Source organism: Arvicanthis niloticus, chromosome 26, assembly GCF_011762505.2.
Source record: "Arvicanthis niloticus isolate mArvNil1 chromosome 26, mArvNil1.pat.X, whole genome shotgun sequence".
In the NCBI taxonomy this organism is placed as follows: Eukaryota; Metazoa; Chordata; class Mammalia; order Rodentia; family Muridae; genus Arvicanthis; species Arvicanthis niloticus.
Window position 1 is genome coordinate 28,128,896 of NC_133434.1, and position 22,830 is coordinate 28,151,725.

Here is a 22,830-nt window from a genome sequence, read left to right on the forward strand (position 1 = left end):
CTATTTAAAAAAGGAAATAATGGTAAGACCGTTCTACTGAAGGTTTAAAATCAGTTTACAACTTAAAGACCCTGTTTACCTGCACACAGTGTCTTTTACTACAGACACAAGAAGGACAGCTCCCAGTGAAGAGTGGAAAAATTTTTTTTCTTGAACCAATTAGAAGTAATTGGGAAATAATACAGTATGTTATGATTCACCTACAAAGTAGAACCAAAGGAAACTACACAGGGAGGCAGGCGGGACTTACAGTCAATCTCTTGGCTTAGACGTTACTAACTACTCAAGCTCAAGAAATTAGAAAGTTCAGAAACTACTGCTGCTTCCCAAGACACGAAGTAAAGCGGTGAACAATAAATTTCTAACCACATCATCCCCCCTAAAGTACCCAGCCCCTCTAATTCCTATAAACACTCAAAAGATTTTAACACCCTGTAGACATTACTCCATCATTAGTCACTTTTTAAATCTTCTTGATTCAAAGATGTCAAGAGAAAATGAAAACCAGTGTTCCCAGTTACTAGGGAAAGTCCTGAGCCCCGCGTTTTCCATTTCCGCTCTGATCTCTCAACCCCTGCACTCCATCCGCTGCTTCCCCTTCTTTCTAGTTAACACTCTCCTTCACTTTCTCCACCAAGTAGCCTCATATCGCCCTCGGGTCCTCCTGAGCCCTTCTCCCACCTACAATTTTCGTCTGCATTTTTCTCTTGGCATCTCTGTTGACACCTTTATAGCCAAGATCGCTTCATGTCTTGCTTCCTGACCATTCATTCATTCATTCCCCTCAATTCCCTGCTGACCGCCTCCTAGTCTCACGCCTCTTCTCCCTGGCGTCCACTGCCCCTTTACTTCATTGGAAGCCCCTCTTTCTTAAGTCCTCGACCCTTCATGTCCCTCTTCACATTCCCTTCCTCTTTCCTGTCTTTCTAATCCATGTTCGTTTCCATTCTCCCCTCCTTCTCTCTTTCCCTACGATTTCCTGTGTTCCCCCGACTCTGTCCCTCTGGGACGCCTCCGCCTCCGCCCCGGAGCCCCCTCGTGTCCCCAACACCCCTGGTTTCCGATTGCTCTGGTTCCCTTTCGTCCGTCCGCAGTTCCGCGTCCCCACCCGTCTCTCTGAGCCTCGCCGGCTCGCACTGCCCTCTCGGCGGCCCCTCGGGGTCCCCTTCTCGGGGCGCCAAGCCCTCGCGTGCCCTCTCCCAGGCCCCCAGGTACCCGCCCCCCGCGTCTCAGCTCCCGTCCCGGGCCGCGGCCGCTCCCTCACCGATGGTGGAGATAAAGGTGGTGTTGAAGGCGTCCTCTGAGAAGCGGAACAGGAGGCAAGTCTTGCCAACGCCGGAGTCGCCGATGAGCAGCAGCTTGAACAGATAATCGTACGTCTTCGCCATCTTCTCGCTCCGGCCCTCTCTGACCGCCTAGAGCAAGGAGGCGGTGGAAAGCGGCGCGGAGGGGGCCTCAGGCGAGGGGGCGTGTCCGCCAAGCCACCCGCGCCCCGCCCCGCCTCTCGCCCCGCCCCCTTGAGGCGACAGGCTCGTCCCTCCCCGCTCCAGCCAATCTGCCCATGCTTTGTCATCACCTTCCGCGCCGCGCGGCTTTATGGGATTTGTAGTACTCTGGGAGAGCCGCGGGTGTGCCTGGCCCGAACTGGCCGAACAACCCCCCTGTAAAACAAATCTGAGCGATGTGGAATGGTGCGTTAGGAGTTTCTGCCCTTAAAGGAAAAAAAAACGTTTCGTTTCAGACTCCTCTTCTTTCGACATGAGAACTTGACTTTGTTGTTTCTTTGTTTGTAGGCATGTTTCAAATCCAAGACCTCGGAATCTAAGTTCCGCAGAATCCTCAGTTCGATCATCTACTCGCCTGAACCCGAAGCAGGCAAGCTTTCTTTGGAGATGCAATGGTTCACGAAGTCTGCATTATTCTCAGAGTATTACCCAGCCTCTCCAGTTCCTGCCCATTTCCTAGGCTCCCTGCCACAGCCCTTCAATTATAGAGCTCAAGGGGTGATATTAGCGGGCTAATTTCATTCCCACTCGTGCCTTCTGAACTGCAGGCCACAGCCAAATGTGATGATCATTTTAGAGTCTCTGCTTAATAGACAGTGCCTGGGTCCTCGCTGGAGAATAGATTAAAAAAAAAAAAAAAAAAAAGAACGAGAAATCGAGAATGTGGGAAGGCTTGTGTTACATACAACTTATAAAATAGTTATAAAATAGACTCACCTGAGACAGGAACTTTTGGCCATAGAGATGTAGAGATTTAGATTTGGATTTAGTCTAGGCTAAGCCACTTCACAGCTGTGTGAAGTCTCACAGGCTTGACACATCTCAGTTTTCTCATACAAATGTAAAACAAACTACTTCATACGGTTGTAGTGAAAATTAAATACTGAGCGGTTGTAGTGAAAATTAAATACTGAGCGTGAAAGCGCTTTGAAACTCTGGTAAGGTGCTGTGAAGTGTAGGTGTTAGTTGTGTTTAAATTTATCACTCCTCAGGAGGCTTTCAATTAATGGGTGGCAAAAGGAAGGGAGGAAATAGCACTTTGATGTATTCAATTCAAGCCTTCATTATTTATTACCCTAGACTAATTCTTTATTGTTCAGTGCTCTTTTATCTGCAAGTGGCAGAAACCCCAGACAGATCAAGCTCCTGGGTTTACTGCCCAGATCATGTGGAAGGAGTGGCTAAGGGGACCAGGAAGTCTCATCTCTGATTCCTTTTCAGTTTTAATTTAAAATATGTTACGTACCAACAGCCCCAACACACTCAGACACACACAGACACACACACACACACACACACACACACACACCAACAAAAGTTCTTTGGACTTCTCAATTTTTAAGAGGATTAAAGGGGCCCTGCCTGACACCAAACTATCTGAGAGCCTCTAGGACAGAACTTACCTTAGAGACAAGGAAATACCTTCTAGTAGAGGTTACTACAGGAAGAAGTGGAGTTAATCATTAGAATAATAAGAAGAAGAAACTGGACAGTTAATTGAACACATTGACAAACTCTTCTGAGATGTTGAAGGCCTGTGGCTCCATGAACAATATCAGTGATGTTGTGTGGCTGGTCCTATTGTAGCAGGAAATTTAGTTGGTCCTAATATTGACCATCACTTTCAATGTGGAAAGAAGATGAAAGGTATCATTAGCTCACACTTATTGATCACACAATCCCCAGAGGGCAACAGGTGCTTCCACTAACTTAATATCTAATGTCTACAGTGTACCTTAGGCCAAAGCTGCCTTCAAAGTCATGGTTCTGAGGAGGGACTGAGCTCCCTTTGGAGAAGGAATGCCTGCCTGCTGGCATAGATCAACCCTCTTTGCCCAAGCCAAAGCATGCCTCTGAACAGGGCTTCACCCAGGGTCTGAACAATCGTCAGTGGCTCAGTTCTATTTCTTGGTCCTGATCCAAGGACTAGAAGGAAGGAAGTCTTCAAAGTCCATTGGAGTTTTCCTAACTTCTCTATTTTTTTTAATTTAAATTATTTTTTTATCTTTATTGTATGTATGTGTGTGATGGGGCGGGGTTTGTGTCATGGCATATGTGTAGAGCAGAGGAAAATATTGTACAGTTGAATACTTTCCTTTCATGTTTACATAGACTTGGGGGAATCAAACCCTGGTCATCAGAATTGCATGTTAAGCCATCTCATTGGCCCTCTTCTCTTGAAGAATTTGTATCTATTGAAGTACTTTGGAGGGAGAAATGCTGGAAAGATGGCTCAGTGCTTAAAGTTTCACTGGCTGCTCTAAGTGGACCTTGGTTGAGTTCCCAACAACCATGTGATAGCTCTCAAGCACCCATAGCTCCAGTCCCAAGAGACCTGATGCCCTCTTCTGGCCCCTTCGGGTACTGCACACATATGGGGTGGTACACAGACAGGTACCACATGTGGGTCACACGTAGCCAAAACACAAAAAGGTTTTAAGGGAATAACTTTTGGTCCTACTATTTCAACTATCGGCAATGTGTGTGTGTGTGTGTGTAAATGGACATACTTATATAGTAAATAACTAAGTTCAGAAGAAAAATGCAAGTTAGGAAATTTAAAGTCCCTAAATTTCCTTAGGGGAATTTTGTTAATTAATGGAATTTTTAAAAAATAATTGTCATATTTTCAGTTCCTCAGGTTTTTTCTACTACCACCTATGTGTAATATTGGGACTTTCTAACCCTGCATTTGTACACCAATGGTGAACTATTTGTATACCAATGGTGAACTATTTAGGCTTTTTTCTAGCCCTGCATTTGTACACCAATGGTGAACTATTTGTATACCAATGGTGAACTAGTTAGGCTTTTTTCTAACCCTGCATTTGTACACCAATGGTGAACTATTTGTACACCAATGGTGAACTAGTTAGGCTTTTTGATATATTGACTTTTTAAAAAAAAATCAGATTTTCCTTTCATAATGCATTATTAATCCTCAGATTTTATACACAGGTATATTAAAGACAAAATTCACAGTGATAGTGGGTAGCACTGGTTCAAGTCATTTGCTCTAAGGTTTTATCGTGAATGTATCTGTAGAGTGAGGGAGCAGGAGGCAACAGATTCCTTGTTGACATCATTTTTCAATTGGATGAGACTCTTCTAAGATGTCACATTACAATGATCCAAGGAAAACAGTTATACACATGCTTTTTGCTGTTTGCTCAAACCCATCACTGTAGAGAGCATGGACCAGCACATTCAACTTGACTAAGAAAATGTTGGCTAAAGCATTCTGTACTGTAAATATTGTAGATGAAAACTGAACACAGACATCTCAGGAGTTGGCCCTGTGTGGAATTCCTGACCTGAACAATCTCTCCTCCTGACTTTATAAAGCCATTCTTCTCCTACTGGTGACTGAATCGTGGTATAATCATAATACTGAAAGGGGGTCTGGTGTTTGAGGATGATTTTGACGAGAGCTCGAGTTTGTTTTCTGTATTCTCTTGTTCCTGGCTGGAAGGCTTTGCTCACAATAATAAGCAAGATTGCCATGTTTTGCATATTTGAGGGCATTTCTATCTCCTATGGTAGTTATCAAGGCCTCCCTACCAAAACAACAATGACATTCTTGAGAGACACTGTATCCTCTATGCAAAATTTCAGCCTAAGTCAAGAATTTGTTTTGAAATGTGTGTGTGTGTACATTGTGTATGTGTGTGCACATGTTTATGTGTATGTTGGGGGCACTGCATGACACAGTATGCATGTGGAGATCAGAAAACAATCTCAGGTATCAGTCCTTGGTCTTCCATCTTGTTTGTGGCAGGGTCTCTTATTGTTCACTTCTGCATATGCCAGACGAGCTGACACATGAGCTTCTAGGGATTTCCATGTCCCTGCTTAGTCATAGGTGCACACTGGGATTACAGATGTACACGCCGGTACCACATCCTGCTTTATGTGGGTTCTAGAGATCCAGACTCTAGCCTTCACACTCACATGCCTTGTGTTTTATCCACTCAGCCATCTCCTCAGCCCAAGAATTTTGATGCGTTGGTCCATGACACTTGACTTTGAGAAATGTTTTCTTAAGAGAAACTAAATGTGGGGTGAGAGCTGTAATTGACATAGTAGAAATTGGCCACTCTGGGGATTTTTTCCTCCCCTTGGTTGTATTCTACAAGAACCCAGGTGCTTACAGAAACCTCAGTATTCAGGGCCAGGAGCCTCTGAGCCATGAGATGGCCCTCCATGTTGATGCTTCCAGCCAGCTACTCTTGGGTGCTGGCCCTCTGCCATTGCTTGAGCACAGCTGTCCCGGTGGGCTACAAAGATGTCCTTCATAGTCACTGTCCTCTTTGATGACTCAGCTGTGATGTAAGTCCTCTCTCTGTGATAGAATAATTTGTATACTTCTTTGTCTTCTCCCTTCGATCTTGGGACTCTTCTAGGAAAGAAACTTCACTAATTTCTTGTATCCCCAGGATACCCTGCTAGACAAAGTACACATGGTAGGAACCTGGGCAAGGTATTGAATGAATGAACAAAACATCAGTCAGTCATGCCAACCATTAACTTAAAACAAAAAGGTTTTAGGGAGAATTGGGGTTTTTATTGGCTTAAATCTTCCATCCTTTGAGCCTCATCAGAATCTTTCTATTTATACCCTACTTTGTATTTGTCACTCGTTCTGTAAGTACACTACTCATTATTGTGTTTAAGAAATCGGTCTGATTATATATTCTTTTTCTAGTCTGTCAAGATCGCACCGAAAGATAAGCCCTTAAAAATACCAATTCCTTTATCACCTGTGTGTCATCTAAAAACACTCCATTTGTTTAGTGATATTCTGCTGGTATAATTCTATAATTATCCTCATCAGAGAGGGACAAGCTGTACTCTTCCACCCACTGATATTTCCTGAGCAGTCACCAGGTTAATAATGTCTACTCAAACAAATATTCATTAAGCTCACATTATAAAGCCAGCTCAGCAAGGCCACCTGGAGGTCACAGAAAAATCTGTCCTGTGGTCCTGGCCTCAGTTTGCTCTCAGCTAGTTGAGGGATGAGGGAACAATGAAAAGCTGAGTGACAAGTGTGAGCAGACATTTTGCTGGCACATCCTGGGTGAGCCAAGGGACCATTCTGATTCTAAAAACCAGTGGGTGGTTTTTAATTTCCATGGAATTCATTCCATCCATTCTCATTGGCTGGGTGTCCGTTTTTAATATCTGAGCATCCACACAGATTGTTCAGTCTTCTATCTTGATTGTCCAAATATTAATACAAAACCACAGTGAGATTTAAACAATGTTACTTGATGCAAATATTAAGTAAAATCAGATACTATTTCAAGAACTGACGCATGAAACTACCATATCTGCTTGCCTAATACGTTTCTACAAAACTAGCCTCCTATAACAAAGCCAGTGTAGAGGGGATGGATACATGTCATGCCTCCCTCATGCTGGGCTTAGTGGTCATAACTGAGGAATGCTCACTATAAAAAAGGCCCCTAGAATATTGACAAGGACCAAGGCCAGTGGCCAGCTAAAGGCAAAACTTTCCTTGGAGGCTAATGGCAGAGCCTTAGTCACCTACAATAGAGAAGGCATCCAAGTTGCAATAATCTAGGTGGCTCTTTCTGGATAGACTCTAGCTCTCAGAAAGGGGAGGTACGGCCTATCATGCTAAAGCATAGGGCTCTCTACTCCAAGAGACTTGAAGAAATCTGTTCTAATTCCTAATAATTGAGTTATCTCTTTTGGTGATAACAAGGTTTCTAACAATAAAATGTAACAAAGTTTCATTCCTTTAATTAACTAACTATTGCTACATTATAGGATTTTGTGTCAAAGAAGGTGGAGGTCAGAGGACAACTTGCAGAAGTCTGTTCTCCACTTTCGCTATACAGTGCAGGGATGGAACTCGGGCTGCCGTGCTTACATGACAGGCACTTTTACCTGCTGAGCCGTCGTGCTGGCCCCTTGTAAATTTTTGTTTTTACTTTTTTTTTTTTTTCTCTCCTTGCAGTGATAGACATTAAATCCAAGGCTTCGTGCATACTGCACAAGTGCTCTGCCACTGAGCCTGTTCTACCCCAGCCTGAGAAAGTCATTTGGGCCAACTTTAAATGGACTTTGATCTAATAGTGAAACAGAGCTGTGTACCCTAACAGGTACTGAGACACTACAGTTGTGAATAAAAGGACATTTTAGGCCTTGAGTCAGATATAGATCTAGTGACAGGAGATGCTTAATCCAACCACCCAGATGGTGAGCCTGGGCCCTAGCCCCTCCCTCTCAGTTTCATAATGCCTCTTCAAAGTAGTACTTATTTCAAACAGGACAGCCATAGATCATGTGGTTACAACGTGTCTGCCTGGAACTTCTGGTCTCCCAGCTTCCATGTTGAAACAGATAAGAAAATAAACAACCCTTTTCCCCAAGAGTTCGAATTCATGCTCTGAAATTGACTTCTTCAGGCACTGATTGCCCTTTCCTAAAACAATCAAGGGCCCAAGAGAAGAGCCTAAGTCGACTGGCTGAAGCTACCAGAACCAGAGAGTGGGGTCAATCTTAACCCTACACACATAATTCTGTGAAACAGAAAGAAGGCCAGAGAGGACACAAGTGAACATTGGCACGTGTATTTAAGTTGGACACGTTGGGACATTTGTGTCTAGTTCTGCCAAGCAGATCGAGCACAAGGCTGAACTCAGAAACATTCCTACTTAAGCAGGACTGAAACTTGAAACTGTGAAGAAGAAAACATGGCCTCCCTGAAGAGAGGTTGGATGTTCCAAAGATGGGATAGACCAAAGCATTGGTCAGCCAAGCCCTATCATACTCTGCTTCAGCAGGCAACTATGATTAAATTAAATACTGCCAGGCCCTGAGACTTAGACATGGGGTAGCCTGGCTTCTGTCCACAACAAGCACAACAGTCTTTATACCTCCATCACCTCATCTGTGAGAGGACATGAGGGGACTGCATTTTCCCTTTCCATTTGCTCAATGCTTTCCGCTCTGAAACTAAGGTTCTTATACCAGGTAACCCTAGGGCTGAAGGCCTGGTCCTACAGACACTGGTCTCCTGGGCCATTCAAACACCCTGATTGAATCGAGTCACTTCAGAGGTCTGCTGGGTCCACTGCAGGCTATAGTGCCAGGAAGGTGGTTCATCAGACCTCATACATCCTGCTTATAAGTAATGCTGTTGGGCTGGAGAGGTGGCTCAGCAGTTAAGAGCACTGACTGCTCTTCCAGAGGTCCTGAGTTCAGTTCCCAGCAACCACACGGTGGCTCACAGCCATCTGTAATGGGACCAGATGCCCTCTTCTGGTGTGTCTGAGGACAGCAACAGTGTACCCATATTCGTAAAATAAATAAGTAGTAAGTAATGCTGTTTACTGTATGACTTGGTTATAAGAACACTTCTCTCTTTCTGCAGAGTCTAGAGTTCCAGTGCTTTCTGAGATGGCAATGGTGTATTAGCTTACTAAAAATCTATTGGATTGCTAAACTATGGGGTTAAAGAGAACAATAAAATTCTGGTGCTGGAGAGATGGCTCGGCTATTAAGAGCTCTTGCTGCTGTTCTCGGGGACCCAAATTCAGTTTCCAACCCATGCCGGGTGACTCACAACTGCCTAAAAGGGGTCCGAGGGGTCCAAGGGGCCCGAGGGGTGCAGTCTCCTTTTCTGGCTGCTGTGGGTAAACTAGACACAAAGACATGGTCTGTCTGTCTGTCTGTCTGTCTGTTCTCTCACTAAAAGTTTGCTTTATATTTTGAGTCAAACCTAATCAAATTCCTGCCTCCAGTTTGACTCAGAATGGATAATGGTTTCCTGAAAAGAAAAAGAAAAAAGAAAAAAAAAAACCACCCTTTTCTCCTACTAATTAAATAACAGCAAGGACTTGTAATAAGAGAACATACTGGATTAGTCCAGAATCTATGATAAAGTGTTCTCTCTTTTTCTGAAATTCCTTGCCCTCCCTGTCCAGAGAGAGCTGAAAAGTTAATGTAAAAATCAAGTGAAAGTCTTTTACAATTAGAAAAATAATGGGCGAGACTGGATAGACTGTAAAAGAAATAAAGGGGAATAGGCCCCATCAGAAACACTCAGGTGTAAAAACACTGCTAATGAAATCCCAGTCACATTGTGAATTCCACCCATTACGCTCTGTAATCCAAGGAGCTATATGACCTAATTAAGGCTGTTTAGGGGATTATCACATCTTATTCTGCAGTGACTCGCTTAATATTCATTGAGGCTTTTATGAAACAGAGAGGTTTCCATATGTCTCTTGAGCAAAACATTTGTGTGTGCCATCTGCTACTCAAGAGCGGTTTTGGAGAAAAAGAATGCAAATGGCCTGCTTTTTTAATTACTTTGAGGGTAGGATACACTATAGCTGGGACTGCAGAGAGAACACTGTTATTTCCTTAGTCACCAACCCCAAGAATTTTTGTTACAAGAAAATATGAGAAGAAACAGAAGTCTAACATTATTTGTGGTGTGTGTGTGTGTGTGTGTGTGTGTGTGTATGTACATGTTCATGTATAGATTATATGTGTGTGTACATGTTCATGTATGGATTATGTGTGTGTATACATGTTCATGTATGGGGTGTGTGTGTGTGTGTACATGTTCATGTATGGGGTGTGTGTGTGTGTGTGTGTGTGTGTGTATGCATGTATAAATGTAGAGGCCAGAGATAGATGTCAGGTGTTACCCTCCACCTTATTTTTTTTTTTTGAGGCAGGGTCCCCCACATGGCTTGGAAGTCATCTATTAGGCTAAGCTAGCTGGTGGTAAGTCCCGGGGAGCTGATCTCTCTTGTGCCTGGTGTTTTACGTGGGTGCTAGGCTTCGAACTCTTATTCTCATAGTTGAGCAGCAAGCACTTCATCAACTGAGCCTTCTCCCCAGCTCCTGTGTCCTTTTACCTTGAGGCAAAGATCACGTGGAATGATGGGCTGGAGTAAAGACGATGCTCTGGGGCTGGAGAGATGCCTCAGAGGCTGGGGTGCCTGCCGCACAAGCGTGAAGAAACGGACCTGGGTTTGGAACCCCAACAGTCATGTAAAAGCTGGGCATAAAAGCCAGGTGCAGACAGCATGGGGACGAGGGCCTGGAGACAGGTGGCTCTCTGGAGCTCATTGGCCAGTCTGTTTAGACCAATCAGAGAATCCCAGGTTCACTGAGAGGCCCTGTCTAAATACATACATACATACATACATACTATACATACATACATACATACATACTATACATACATACATACATACATACTATACATACATACATACATACATACTATACATACATACATACATACATACTATACATACATACATACTATACATACATACATACTATACATACATACATACTATACATACATACATACATACATACTATACATACATACATACATACATACATACTATACATACATACATACATACTATACATACATACATACATACATACTATACATACATACATACTATACATACATACATACATACTATACATACATACATACTATACATACATACATACTATACATACATACATACATACTATACATACATACATACATACATACTATACATACATACATACATACTATACATACATACTATACATACATACATACATACTATACATACATACATACATACTATACATACATACATACATACATACTATACATACATACATACATACATACTATACATACATACATACATACTATACATACATACTATACATACATACATACATACTATACATACATACATACATACATACTATACATACATACATACATACTATACATACATACATACATACATACTATACATACATACATACATACTATACATACATACATACATACATACTATACATACATACATACTATACATACATACATACATACTATACATACATACATACTATACATACATACATACTATACATACATACATACATACTATACATACATACATACATACATACTATACATACATACATACATACTATACATACATACTATACATACATACATACATACTATACATACATACATACATACTATACATACATACATACATACATACTATACATACATACATACATACATACTATACATACATACATACATACTATACATACATACTATACATACATACATACATACTATACATACATACATACATACATACTATACATACATACATACATACTATACATACATACATACATACATACTATACATACATACATACATACTATACATACATACATACATACATACTATACATACATACATACTATACATACATACATACTATACATACATACATACATACATACTATACATACATACATACATACATACTATACATACATACATACATACTATACATACATACATACATACATACTATACATACATACATACTATACATACATACATACATACTATACATACATACATACTATACATACATACATACTATACATACATACATACATACTATACATACATACATACATACATACTATACATACATACATACATACTATACATACATACTATACATACATACATACATACTATACATACATACATACATACTATACATACATACATACATACATACATACTATACATACATACATACATACATACTATACATACATACATACATACATACATACTATACATACATACATACATACATACTATACATACATACATACATACATACATACTATACATACATACATACATACTATACATACATACTATACATACATACATACATACTATACATACATACATACATACTATACATACATACATACATACATACTATACATACATACATACATACATACTATACATACATACATACATACATACTATACATACATACATACTATACATACATACATACTATACATACATACATACTATACATACATACATACATACATACTATACATACATACATACATACATACTATACATACATACATACATACTATACATACATACATACATACATACTATACATACATACATACTATACATACATACATACATACTATACATACATACATACTATACATACATACATACTATACATACATACATACATACTATACATACATACATACATACATACTATACATACATACATACATACTATACATACATACTATACATACATACATACATACTATACATACATACATACATACTATACATACATACATACATACATACTATACATACATACATACATACATACTATACATACATACATACATACTATACATACATACTATACATACATACATACATACTATACATACATACATACATACTATACATACATACTATACATACATACATACATACTATACATACATACATACATACATACATACATACTATAAGGTGAAAAGCAATAGAGGAGGACATCCAATATCAACCTGTGGCTTCCACACACATGTGCACACACATATGTACACATGGATGATGAACATAAGCCAAACACACACACACATACATATACAACTACATGCATGTGATCTGAGATACTGGGCCTGTCCTACTTTGGTTTCTGTTGTTGTAGTAAAACACTAACTAAAAGCAGCTTAGGGAAGAAAGGGTTTATTTGTTCTCACACTTCCGCATCACAGTCCACCATCAGGAGAAGCCCAGGTAATAACTCAAGGCAGAAGAAACCTGGAGGCAGGACCGGAAGCAGAGACCCTGAAGGAACCTGGCTTCCTGGCTCGCTCAGCCTGTTTTCTTGTACCACCCTGGACCACCTGTCCTTCCACATCAATCATTAAGCAAGAGAATGCCCCACGGCCGTTCCCATAGGCAGCTGGGATGTAACGGAGACAGTTCCTCAGTTAAGGTTCTCGCTTCTCATGTGTCATCTAGTTGTGTCAAGTTGACAAAAGTCAACCAACACAGGGCCCTAAAGCCCACAGGCCTGCAACAAAACAATCTCTTGACTAATATTTAATACTTCCACTTAAAAAAAACCAAAGGGTCTTCTGAATTTCCTTATCCACAGAGTGTCAGTAGGAGCCAGTTACCCGGGCTTTGAACCTGGTATGCATGTGGCGGTTAGAGGACAACTTGCAGGAGCTGGTTTTCTCTTTCTGATGTGTGAGTTCTGGGGGATTGAACTTAAGTCATCAGGCTTTTTGGCAAGCTCCTTTATCCATGGAGCCATCTTTCTGGCCCCTCCTTTCTTTCCTCTTATTAACTTCTTGGATTATGGATAGCTGTTCAGTAATACTGCCATCAGTTGAAAACTAGATACCGTTAGAAAACGTATTTCTAGGACTAGAGATGTGGCTCGGTGGTAGAGTACATGCTTAGCACATGTGAAGTCCTGGGTTCGATTCCTCATACTAAGAAAAAGTATATATTTACCATCAGTTTTAATATTTCAACTAATAGTGTTTAATGGTGCCGATTACTATGATAGTCAACGAGGTCTAGAGTCACCTAAGAAATCGAACCTCTGAGCATGTCTGTAAGAGAGTGTTAGACTGGATAAATTGTGGTGAAAGGGTGCATCCTTACTGTGGGCAACACCGCTTCATGAACCTAGAGTCCAGATTTAAGGAGGGGGGGGGAAGAGGAGAGTTGGTGGGGGGAGGGGAAGACGGGGGGGGGGGCAGAGTGAGCTGAGTACTGGTATTCACCTCTCTTTCTTCTTCACTGTGGATACAATGTGACCAGCGGCTTCCTGCTCTTGGGACCATGCCTCCCTAACACGACAGACTGTACCCTCCGTGCAAACCAAACAGTATGCAAACCAAAGGTTGCAATTGCCAGGCGTTTTGTCACTGCAACAAGAAAAATAATGAACACTTAGACAAAAATCAGAAATTCTGAGCTCGTCTTCAGCTCTCAACTCCCTCCCGCTGCCTTTGCTGTTTCCTGACGAGCATTTCCCCCTAGTTGCAGTTGTCACAATACAGAAGGTAAGAAGTCAACAAGTAGAAGTGGCCAGGTGTGGTCACTGACTGAGACTCCTGGCGGGCCACCTGTCCTCAGGGGACTGCTCATCCTGTCCCAGCTGGTCTTCTGCTTCCGATATAATCGCACCAGTTTATTGCAGTGTTTCTTGAAGTGTGTTCCTAAGTCACTAAAAGAATCAGCAGATGTTAGCCTGTGATAAGAGAAGGGGTTTCGTGGCCAGAGCCTTTTGAGAAACGGTGCTATGTATGATGACACTGCTCAGTCAGACCAGACTCTCAGAGCCTTTGCTACACGGAGGTTCCTGGACATTGTCCACAGTAGGGTGTAGCACACTGCCCCTTTTAGATCACTTGGGATCTGTGTTCGACAGACTATAGGTTGGAAAACTGGTTTCCTCTAAACCCTTCATTTGAGATACCAAGATACCAGACGGTGAAGTCTTAATGTCAAAGATAAAAATCACAATGTTTACAGGAAACTATCCAGAAGGTGGGCAGAAGCCCTGACCAAAGACTCAAAACACCCGCTCCCAACTCCTGGGTTCTGCTTAGTCCCAGGGTGGCACCACCTGCTGGCATCTCTACCACCAGCCCATCCATAGAGAGGTCAGCTGACGGCCTGAGATCCCCAGTTTCTAAACTAATGAAAACCAACATATAAAGAAGCATGTTACCCAAAATTTCAACAGTTAAAAAAACAAAACAAACAAAAAACCCAAACCCCTCAACTCTCTTATAGAGGCTGACTGACATTGTCTATCTCCCCAAATCACCCTTCACCTTACATGCCGAAACAGGGTCTCCCACTTGATCACAAGGCTCACTCATGGGCCTGACTAGCGATCAGCTTTCCCTGAAGACCAAGTTTCCACTTTCTGGTCACTGTGTTCTAGGCAAGCCACAGCACCCACTTGACATTTGCATGAGTGTATGTGGGGAAGGGGGAGGCTAAGTTTCAGTCCTCAGGATTAGGGGGAGCCATCTCCAAGCACCTAACCTTGACTCTTCAATGAGCATTCTGTATGCAGTTTTGGAAATAAGACTAATGTCACTCAATTAAGGTATTTCTGCTTTTTTTTTCTCCTTTCCTGTTATTCTGCCTTTTGGATGAGTTATAAGTTATGTCAGAGGGTCACATCATACCCAGGTTAATTTCCTACACTGGCATTTAAAATGTTGTAAAATCACCTCCCTGATGAAATGTTATTAGAGATGAATTATTTAAATCTCTTGAGATTCACATTGTATCTTAAATGATTAAGACAGGGTCTAGCCTATAATAAGCACACAAAAATAAAAAATGTTTGTATTAACTAGGAATTATAATCTTTTGATTGGGTTTTATTAACAAATTTAAATTATGGTACTAATACACAGCAATACCCAATAGTACACTACCTTATCAAAAAAAAAAAAATCTCCTTGATGTGTTTTTGGTGGAGGATCATGAATTCTAATCAATGCCTAAAAACCCAGACATTTGGACACTTCATTTCAGACACTTGTCCTATAATGTAGAGTTTCTATATGTACTAGTACAATAGGTTCACTTTTATATTTGACATTGAAACACACAAATTCACAAAAGTATGAGTCTGTAGATAGGTCCTATCTGTGGGAGGAGCTAAGGTGGGAGGAGTAAGGAGAGGAAGAGTAGGAGTAAAGAGAGGAGAAGGAAGAAGAGGAGCTAGGAGGCAGATGGAGAACAAGAGAGGGGGACATGGAGGCTGATGTTCACTTGTTGGTAGCAGTCAAAGGTAGTTGGTATATCTAGGTTGGGTATTAGGTTACACCTCTGATTGTATGGGCATCTTGTTATTGATCATTACCAAATATATAAGCCTTTGGATAATCTAAGCATTAGAGTCTCATCTGTACCAAGCCCATGTGGTTGGCTGGATAGTCTGTGCAATGCCCTGCTTTGCAGAGATAGCATGAAAGACTGGCAGAGCCATCTCCCATGCTGGCATCTTGTGGGTGGCAGGGCTGGTGTCTCTGGCTGGCCGTTTCTAGCTGCGGAGTGCACGTGGTTGAGCTAGGCAGAGACGTTGCAGCTTAGCCAGTTGGGTTGACTGCAGTTGTTTTTAATTATTTACATCAACACCTATCTTTCCAGCCACTACTGTTGTATTCTTTGTATTTTCTTTTCTGACATTTAAAAATTATATTTTTCTGCTTGTTGTCTATGTATGTGGGTGCACCTGTGCGTGTGTGCGTGCGCGTGTGCACGGAGCTCAGAAGATAAGCTCCTGGGTAGGTCTGCAGGTGCCCTCCACATACTGTTTGAGACAGGGTTTCTCCTTGGCCTGGAACTTTGCCATACAGGCTAGGCTGGCTGGACAATGAGTACCAGAGATCTGCCTGCCTCTGCCTCCCACCGCTCCATGTCTAGGATAAGTGTGCACCACGGTGCTCAGACTTCTATGTGGGTTCTACAGATCAAACTTGGTCCTCACACCTGTGAGACAAGTGCTTTGCTCACTGAGCCATTGAGCTAGCCTGTAGACCTCTGTGTTTGCCCATTTATTAACACATGTCTTAAATGTCTTGGATATGAGAACTTAGTCATTAACTTTTATTTAGTTGTTTATTTATTTACTTATTTATTCATTCATCCATGAAATAGGGCCTCACTTAGTCCAGGCTAACCTCAAACTCCCTATGTAGCTGAGGATAGCCTTGAGCTCCTGACTGCCCTGTCTCCACCTTCCAAATAGTAGGATGACAAACACAATCCCAATTCGCACGGTGCTGGGACTTGAACTAATATATGGCTTTGTACATATCAGCCAAGCACTCAATCAACTGAGCTATGTTCCCGGCAGAGTCTGAGTTTTAGTGTATAGTCATCTTTTGGGGTCTGTGAGGAAATCAGTTCCTGGAACCCTTTCAGCTTCCAAAAACTATGGGTTCTCAAGTCTCTCATATAAAGTGGCACAGAATTTTCCTATCACTGTCTCTTGTATACATTCAGCCATCTCTAGATTATTTATAAGTGTCCTTATATCCTATTTCTAAGGAACTACGGCAAGAAAGAAGACAGACTGCACATGCGATATGGGCACTGCTTTTCCCGATTGTCTTTAAATGCGGCAGTTGGATCTGCAGATGTGAAACCCACAGGCACAGAGAGACAACTAAAAGGATCTAGTAATGACATTAAAGTGTGGGGTAGGTGGCACATCACCTTGTCACTGGGTCCTAACACCCCATTTCTGTTCCAGCAGGAGAAACTTGGAGGATTATGTATTTATAATTCACTGAGAACCACACAAATATGACATGGCTGCTTTCAGGCAGTTCACGGTCCACACTGATGCTCTGAGCTGCCCTGCTGCTGCTACCCCAAGCTCCTCTTCCCAGCTGAGTTCCTTAAGCACTGAGCAGTCTGAAGGCCTCTTCCAGGCAAATAAGAGTGAATGAGATGAGGAATGGGGCCAGGCTTCCTGGACTGAACCCCACTTCACTTCAGCAAATCCCTGAGCCTTTCTCTCTGCTTTGTCAGCTGTGAAATGAGCAGACTAATTCAGCCCTGCTTCTGAGGGTGACGAGTGGCAGGTTTAATTAATGATGATTGGGAGGGGCTTTGTGATGTAAAGTTGTTCATAAATGACAAGGAACATTCGTGTTATTTCACTCCAAGTCAGCTACATTTGGAGTGCGTCCTGCTTATGGCTGCCACAGCTAAGCCTTCAAATCCTGTTCATGGGGGTGTGTTTCCCGGACAGAAAGCAGGCTAGGTAATAGAGAGGCACAAACACAAAACCAGTGCACGTCTCACATGTCTGGTTGGCAGGCAGCACCAAGATCCACTGGGTCCAGCTACTGGCAGGTGATAGCTGTTTTTTCACAACCCAAAAGAACAATGTGCATCCACTTAGACTCCAGGCTATTCTGGAAAGTTCCTGGCGATCTAAAGATCTTTCTGACAGTAGTCTTCTGGCTTGTTCCGGCTGACAGCTCATGTTGATAGTATTTTTGTCAGGGTCAATTGTGTACTGAACACATGCAACAAAGATCAGGGCCCTCTGTGATCTACTCCTGTGTCTTATGGGGATCTCGTTCAGTGGAACACATGAGGACAGAGCTATCTGGTTTACCAGTAGTCACACTGGTCCATTTGAGTCACACTTGGAACTGCTTGTTATTTTGACCGTAATGGGAACGTTACCTCTCACACACAGTATGTCTAACAATACGCATGTGTGGTACTTTGTAACTTCCTCACAATTATTGGATTTTGTGGTTAGAATATTAAACATCTTCAGAGATTCGCATGCTGTGTGTGGGGCCCCAGTTGGAGATGCAACTGAGAGGTGACTGGAACAAGAGAACATGTACTTCATCAATGGAACCACCCATGGACAAGTTCATGGCCGAGTAGGCTGATAGCTGGTGGGGCCATGTTGGAGTAAGTAGGTCACTGACTATGGCGGTTTACATGAGAAATGTCCCATGTAGGTTCCAGCACTTGAACACTTGGTCCCTAGCTGATGGCAAGGCTGGAGGAGCTATGTCACTGGAGGGGAATCCTTGAGAGTTTAAAACCCCACTGTGCTTCCAGTTCACCCCCTGCTTTGTATTTTTATGAAGGTGTGAGCACTCGGCTTCCTGATCCCACTACTATGCCTGACATTTATTCCTCTGAAGCCGGAAGCCAGAAGAAACTCTTTCTTCCATAAGTTTGATTTTGGGTCATGATGTTTTATCCCAGCAAGAGAAAAGCAAATGATAAACTGCGAGTGCCCTCAAAAGTTGTATCTGCTCCACAGCCCCCTTTTGACCTTCTCTGATTCTTGGCTGCAATGAGGAGAGCTGCCTTCTCTGTCATACTCTGCTGCCACCAAGGTGTTCTGTCTCAACACCAGCACAAAAGTGATGGAGCCAGCTGGCCATGGACTGATACCTCTGACGTCAGGAGCCGAAATAAGCCTTTTCTCTTCTAAGGTCATTTCTCATGGGTATTTTGCCAGTGGTAAAAATCTGCCTTGGGCTTTCTAAGACCTTGTCTCAAAATAAAATGTATAATGAGACAGTCCACATGAAGTACTTAGCATAGCATCTAGCACAAAACAACTGCATAGGAAGCATTTCTTCCTGTTTCTCTCCCTCTGCCTCCTTTTCCTCCTCTTCCTCCTCCTCTTCTTCCTCCTCCTCCCTCTCCTCCTCTTCCTCTTCTTCCTTGTCATCATCATTAATTACAGATTACAGAGAACGGAGTCTCAATTGTTTTTTGAGCCTAGAAACAGATTTAAAAACCTGGCCCATGGCTCCTTTAATACTGTCTTATAAACCTGGGGCAGGAATCCATTGGGATCAGGACCTTCAGGTTTTCCTCTTCTCACCCCTAGTTTCAGATTTTATTATTTGGTTCTTCGAAATATGATTAAGCCAATTCTCACTTATACATGACAGCCCTGTGTTAAAAGGCTCTTTGTAAGTGAATTACTTGTGTATTGCGCATATTCGTTTTGTTGGTTGTAAAACATGCTGCTGGGCACGTGTAGATCCTGTCAACTGAGTTCTTAGTGTGCCTGTCATTTAAACACTGTCTTCCTTCCATGCTTCATCTCCAGATTTGATTATTCCACATGACTACAGCCTTTTTTTGTAGACATTTTAAAACATAATATTTGTATTGATTATTTGGAAATTTCACATAATGCTCCCTGAAGTGTGTTCAAACTCCCTGTGGTCAGCCCCTTAAAGAAAAATGAGTCCTTCCTCCACTCAACCCCCAGCAGCAGCCATCAGTTGTGGGGAGCTATACTTCGGCAACCTTATCGCAATGTTTATGAGTTCTCTTTGATGGATTCCTGTCTAGGTTGTTACTTTTTTTAAGGGATAGGGGTTGTCCCAGAAGCCTTCTGTGTCTCCCTTTCTCAGATGTGAGTCTGCAGTCATCGATACCACTGCAGTAGAAGCTTCCTCGTCCCTTACAGTCAACAGGAGCACAGACCATGGACTTCCACATCTGGTGACAGCACAGACCACAAACATCCACTTGGCCTTCGGGGTCACCACATGCCACAGACCTCAGCATGGTCTCTGGTGGCAGTACATGCCACAGACACCAACACAGTCCCCAGAAGCAGCCCAGTCCATGGATGTCTACATGGCTTCCGGTGGTAACACAGGTCACAGATATCAACAGAGCTCCCAGCTGCAGTAGGACCATGGACTCAGATATGGTCCCCTCCCCCCGGCAGCAACACAGACCACAGACATCAACATGACCTCCAGCATCAGCATATTTCATGGACCTCAGCATGGTCTCTGGTAGCAGCACAGACCACAGGCATCAACAAGGCTCTCTGTCACACCATGGGCCAAGACACTATCATAGCCCTCCGTGGCAGTACAGGCTACTGCCATCAACACTGCCTCTGGGGCAGCTTGGATCACCGACACCAACATGGTTCTAGGTGGTAGCACAGACCATGAACATCTACAAGGCGTTCAATGATAACACAGGCCACAGATATCAACACCCCACCCCCGATGCCCGCTGTAACAGAACCACAGATCCAAACATGATTCCCAGCAGGAGCATGGACCACAGACATCAATACGGCCTCAAGTTGTAGATATTTTTTTTTCCTGAGATTATAGAGAAAATGTTTTCTGTAAGAAACTATAATCAGTGGGCATGGTGGCACAGGTCTTTAACCCCAGCCCTCGGAGAAAGAGCTGATGGATCTCTATGAGTTCGAGGCTAGCCTCATCTACATAGTAAGTTTCAAGTTAGCCAAAGCTTCACAGTGAGAGAATGTCTTATAATAAACAAACAAACAAACTATATTCAGTTAACATCCTATGTTTCACGGAGAAGACAGAGCAGCAATGGGCATCCTGGAGAAGACTTCTGTGCCACAGGAAGCAGTAACAATGCTTAGGAAGGGGTGGTACCTTGTGGGGTTCCTTTTGGCCTATGTCTCCTTTCCCCAGGCCCCTCTACAGGAGCTACTATCACCTCAAGTATCTCTGCTGCCCTGTCCACAGATGGTTGGGGCAGACACTCGAGAACCACACTGAGACAATGATTCTCTCTCTACCACATTTGGAATTGGGACAGAGAACTCTGGTCAGTCACAGTTGGCCTCAGAAGTAGAACATCAATAGAAAAGACAGGTGAGGCCTCATTCAGCATGTCCGCAGGAAAGCCAGGGCAAGTGGGCTGGGGAAAGAAGAGACCAAAAAAGTATCCGGGAGAAGAGATGAGAAACTAGGTTGCCCTGGGAGGGAAAAGAGGCAGCCAGAGGATAGCCGTCTCCATTCCCAGTGGCCTCTCAGGATTCTGTTCCTACTGCCCTGGGGCTTGGTCCTGGCCCATGACCAGTGCTCAGCTCAGACAAGTGTGAGAGGTCTCTTTTACTTGAAACTCAACCAGACAGAGCTAAGCCAGTAGGCTGTCAAGGAGAGGAGCCAAGCCGGAGTTTGATGCCTACCCCGATGTCTTCATCACGCTGGCCTGTTAGCGGCAGGCACACAGGTGATTTCTGCTGCTAAGATTAGAGGAAAAAAATTTATGCTTATCCCAGGACTATACTCTCTCTTCAGCTAGTCATTTCCTGGTATATTTTCTTGTGAAGTAGGGAAGCGTGTGGGTTTATGATGCTACACTCAGGGTTTTGTCTAGCCTGGAATTTTTCTATAGGGCAATCTGTACCTCCAGCTGACACCGATCATGTATTTTTCAGAAACAAACAAACACCAGCCAACAGGATTATCCAAGTCCTATCCAGCTTCTCCAACAATTGATCAGGTCCAAGTTCAGGGACTCTTACTCTGACATGTAGGTATGGCCCTGCCCCATATTCGAAGGCAAGTCCTGTGTCTAGCTAAAGGCTCTGAGGAACCCTATTATAGTAGTTTAGGGGGACACAGGCTACCCTGAGAATTGACCTGCTCTAATAAAAATGTGGGTTTTGACTTTTTGGCTTCTGCTTTCATGAAGAGAGTGAGTCCCAGTTCCCAGTCATAGAGCCTGATTCACTGATGCTCAGGCCTTCATTCCCTGCCTGTGCAACCCAACCAGACTCCTGTACCCTTTGAAACCAGTACTCTAGGGCTGGAGGGATGGCCTGAAGGAGTACTTGCTGCTCTTGCAGAGAACCAGAGTTTGGTTCCCAGCACCCCTGTCAGGTGGCTCACAACTATCTGCAATTCCTGCTCCAGGAAATCTGGCGCCCTCTTCTGGCTTTCAGTAGTTCAATATCAGCATGATAGGACAACACGATAGAAAGGAGCAGAACTATGGACCAGCACACATTCACCACAAATTCATTTACCAAATGTCATTGCTTGAGATTATACCTTATACAAAGCCTGCTCAGCTGGC

The 22,830-nt window shown here is 42.7% G+C and overlaps 1 protein-coding gene across 1 annotated transcript in view; it reads right to left on the bottom strand.

Annotated features, from left to right (window-relative positions):
- Positions 1–1,524, bottom strand: part of Rab8b (RAB8B, member RAS oncogene family) — a 67,987-nt gene extending 66,463 nt beyond the window's left edge. Inside the window, exon 1 of the mRNA XM_076925381.1 lies at positions 1,265–1,524. Coding sequence (XP_076781496.1) covers positions 1,265–1,388 — 124 coding nt within the window. The 5' untranslated portion in view covers positions 1,389–1,524. The remainder of the gene's footprint in view (positions 1–1,264) is intronic.
- Between the last annotated feature and the right edge of the window lie 21,306 nt (positions 1,525–22,830).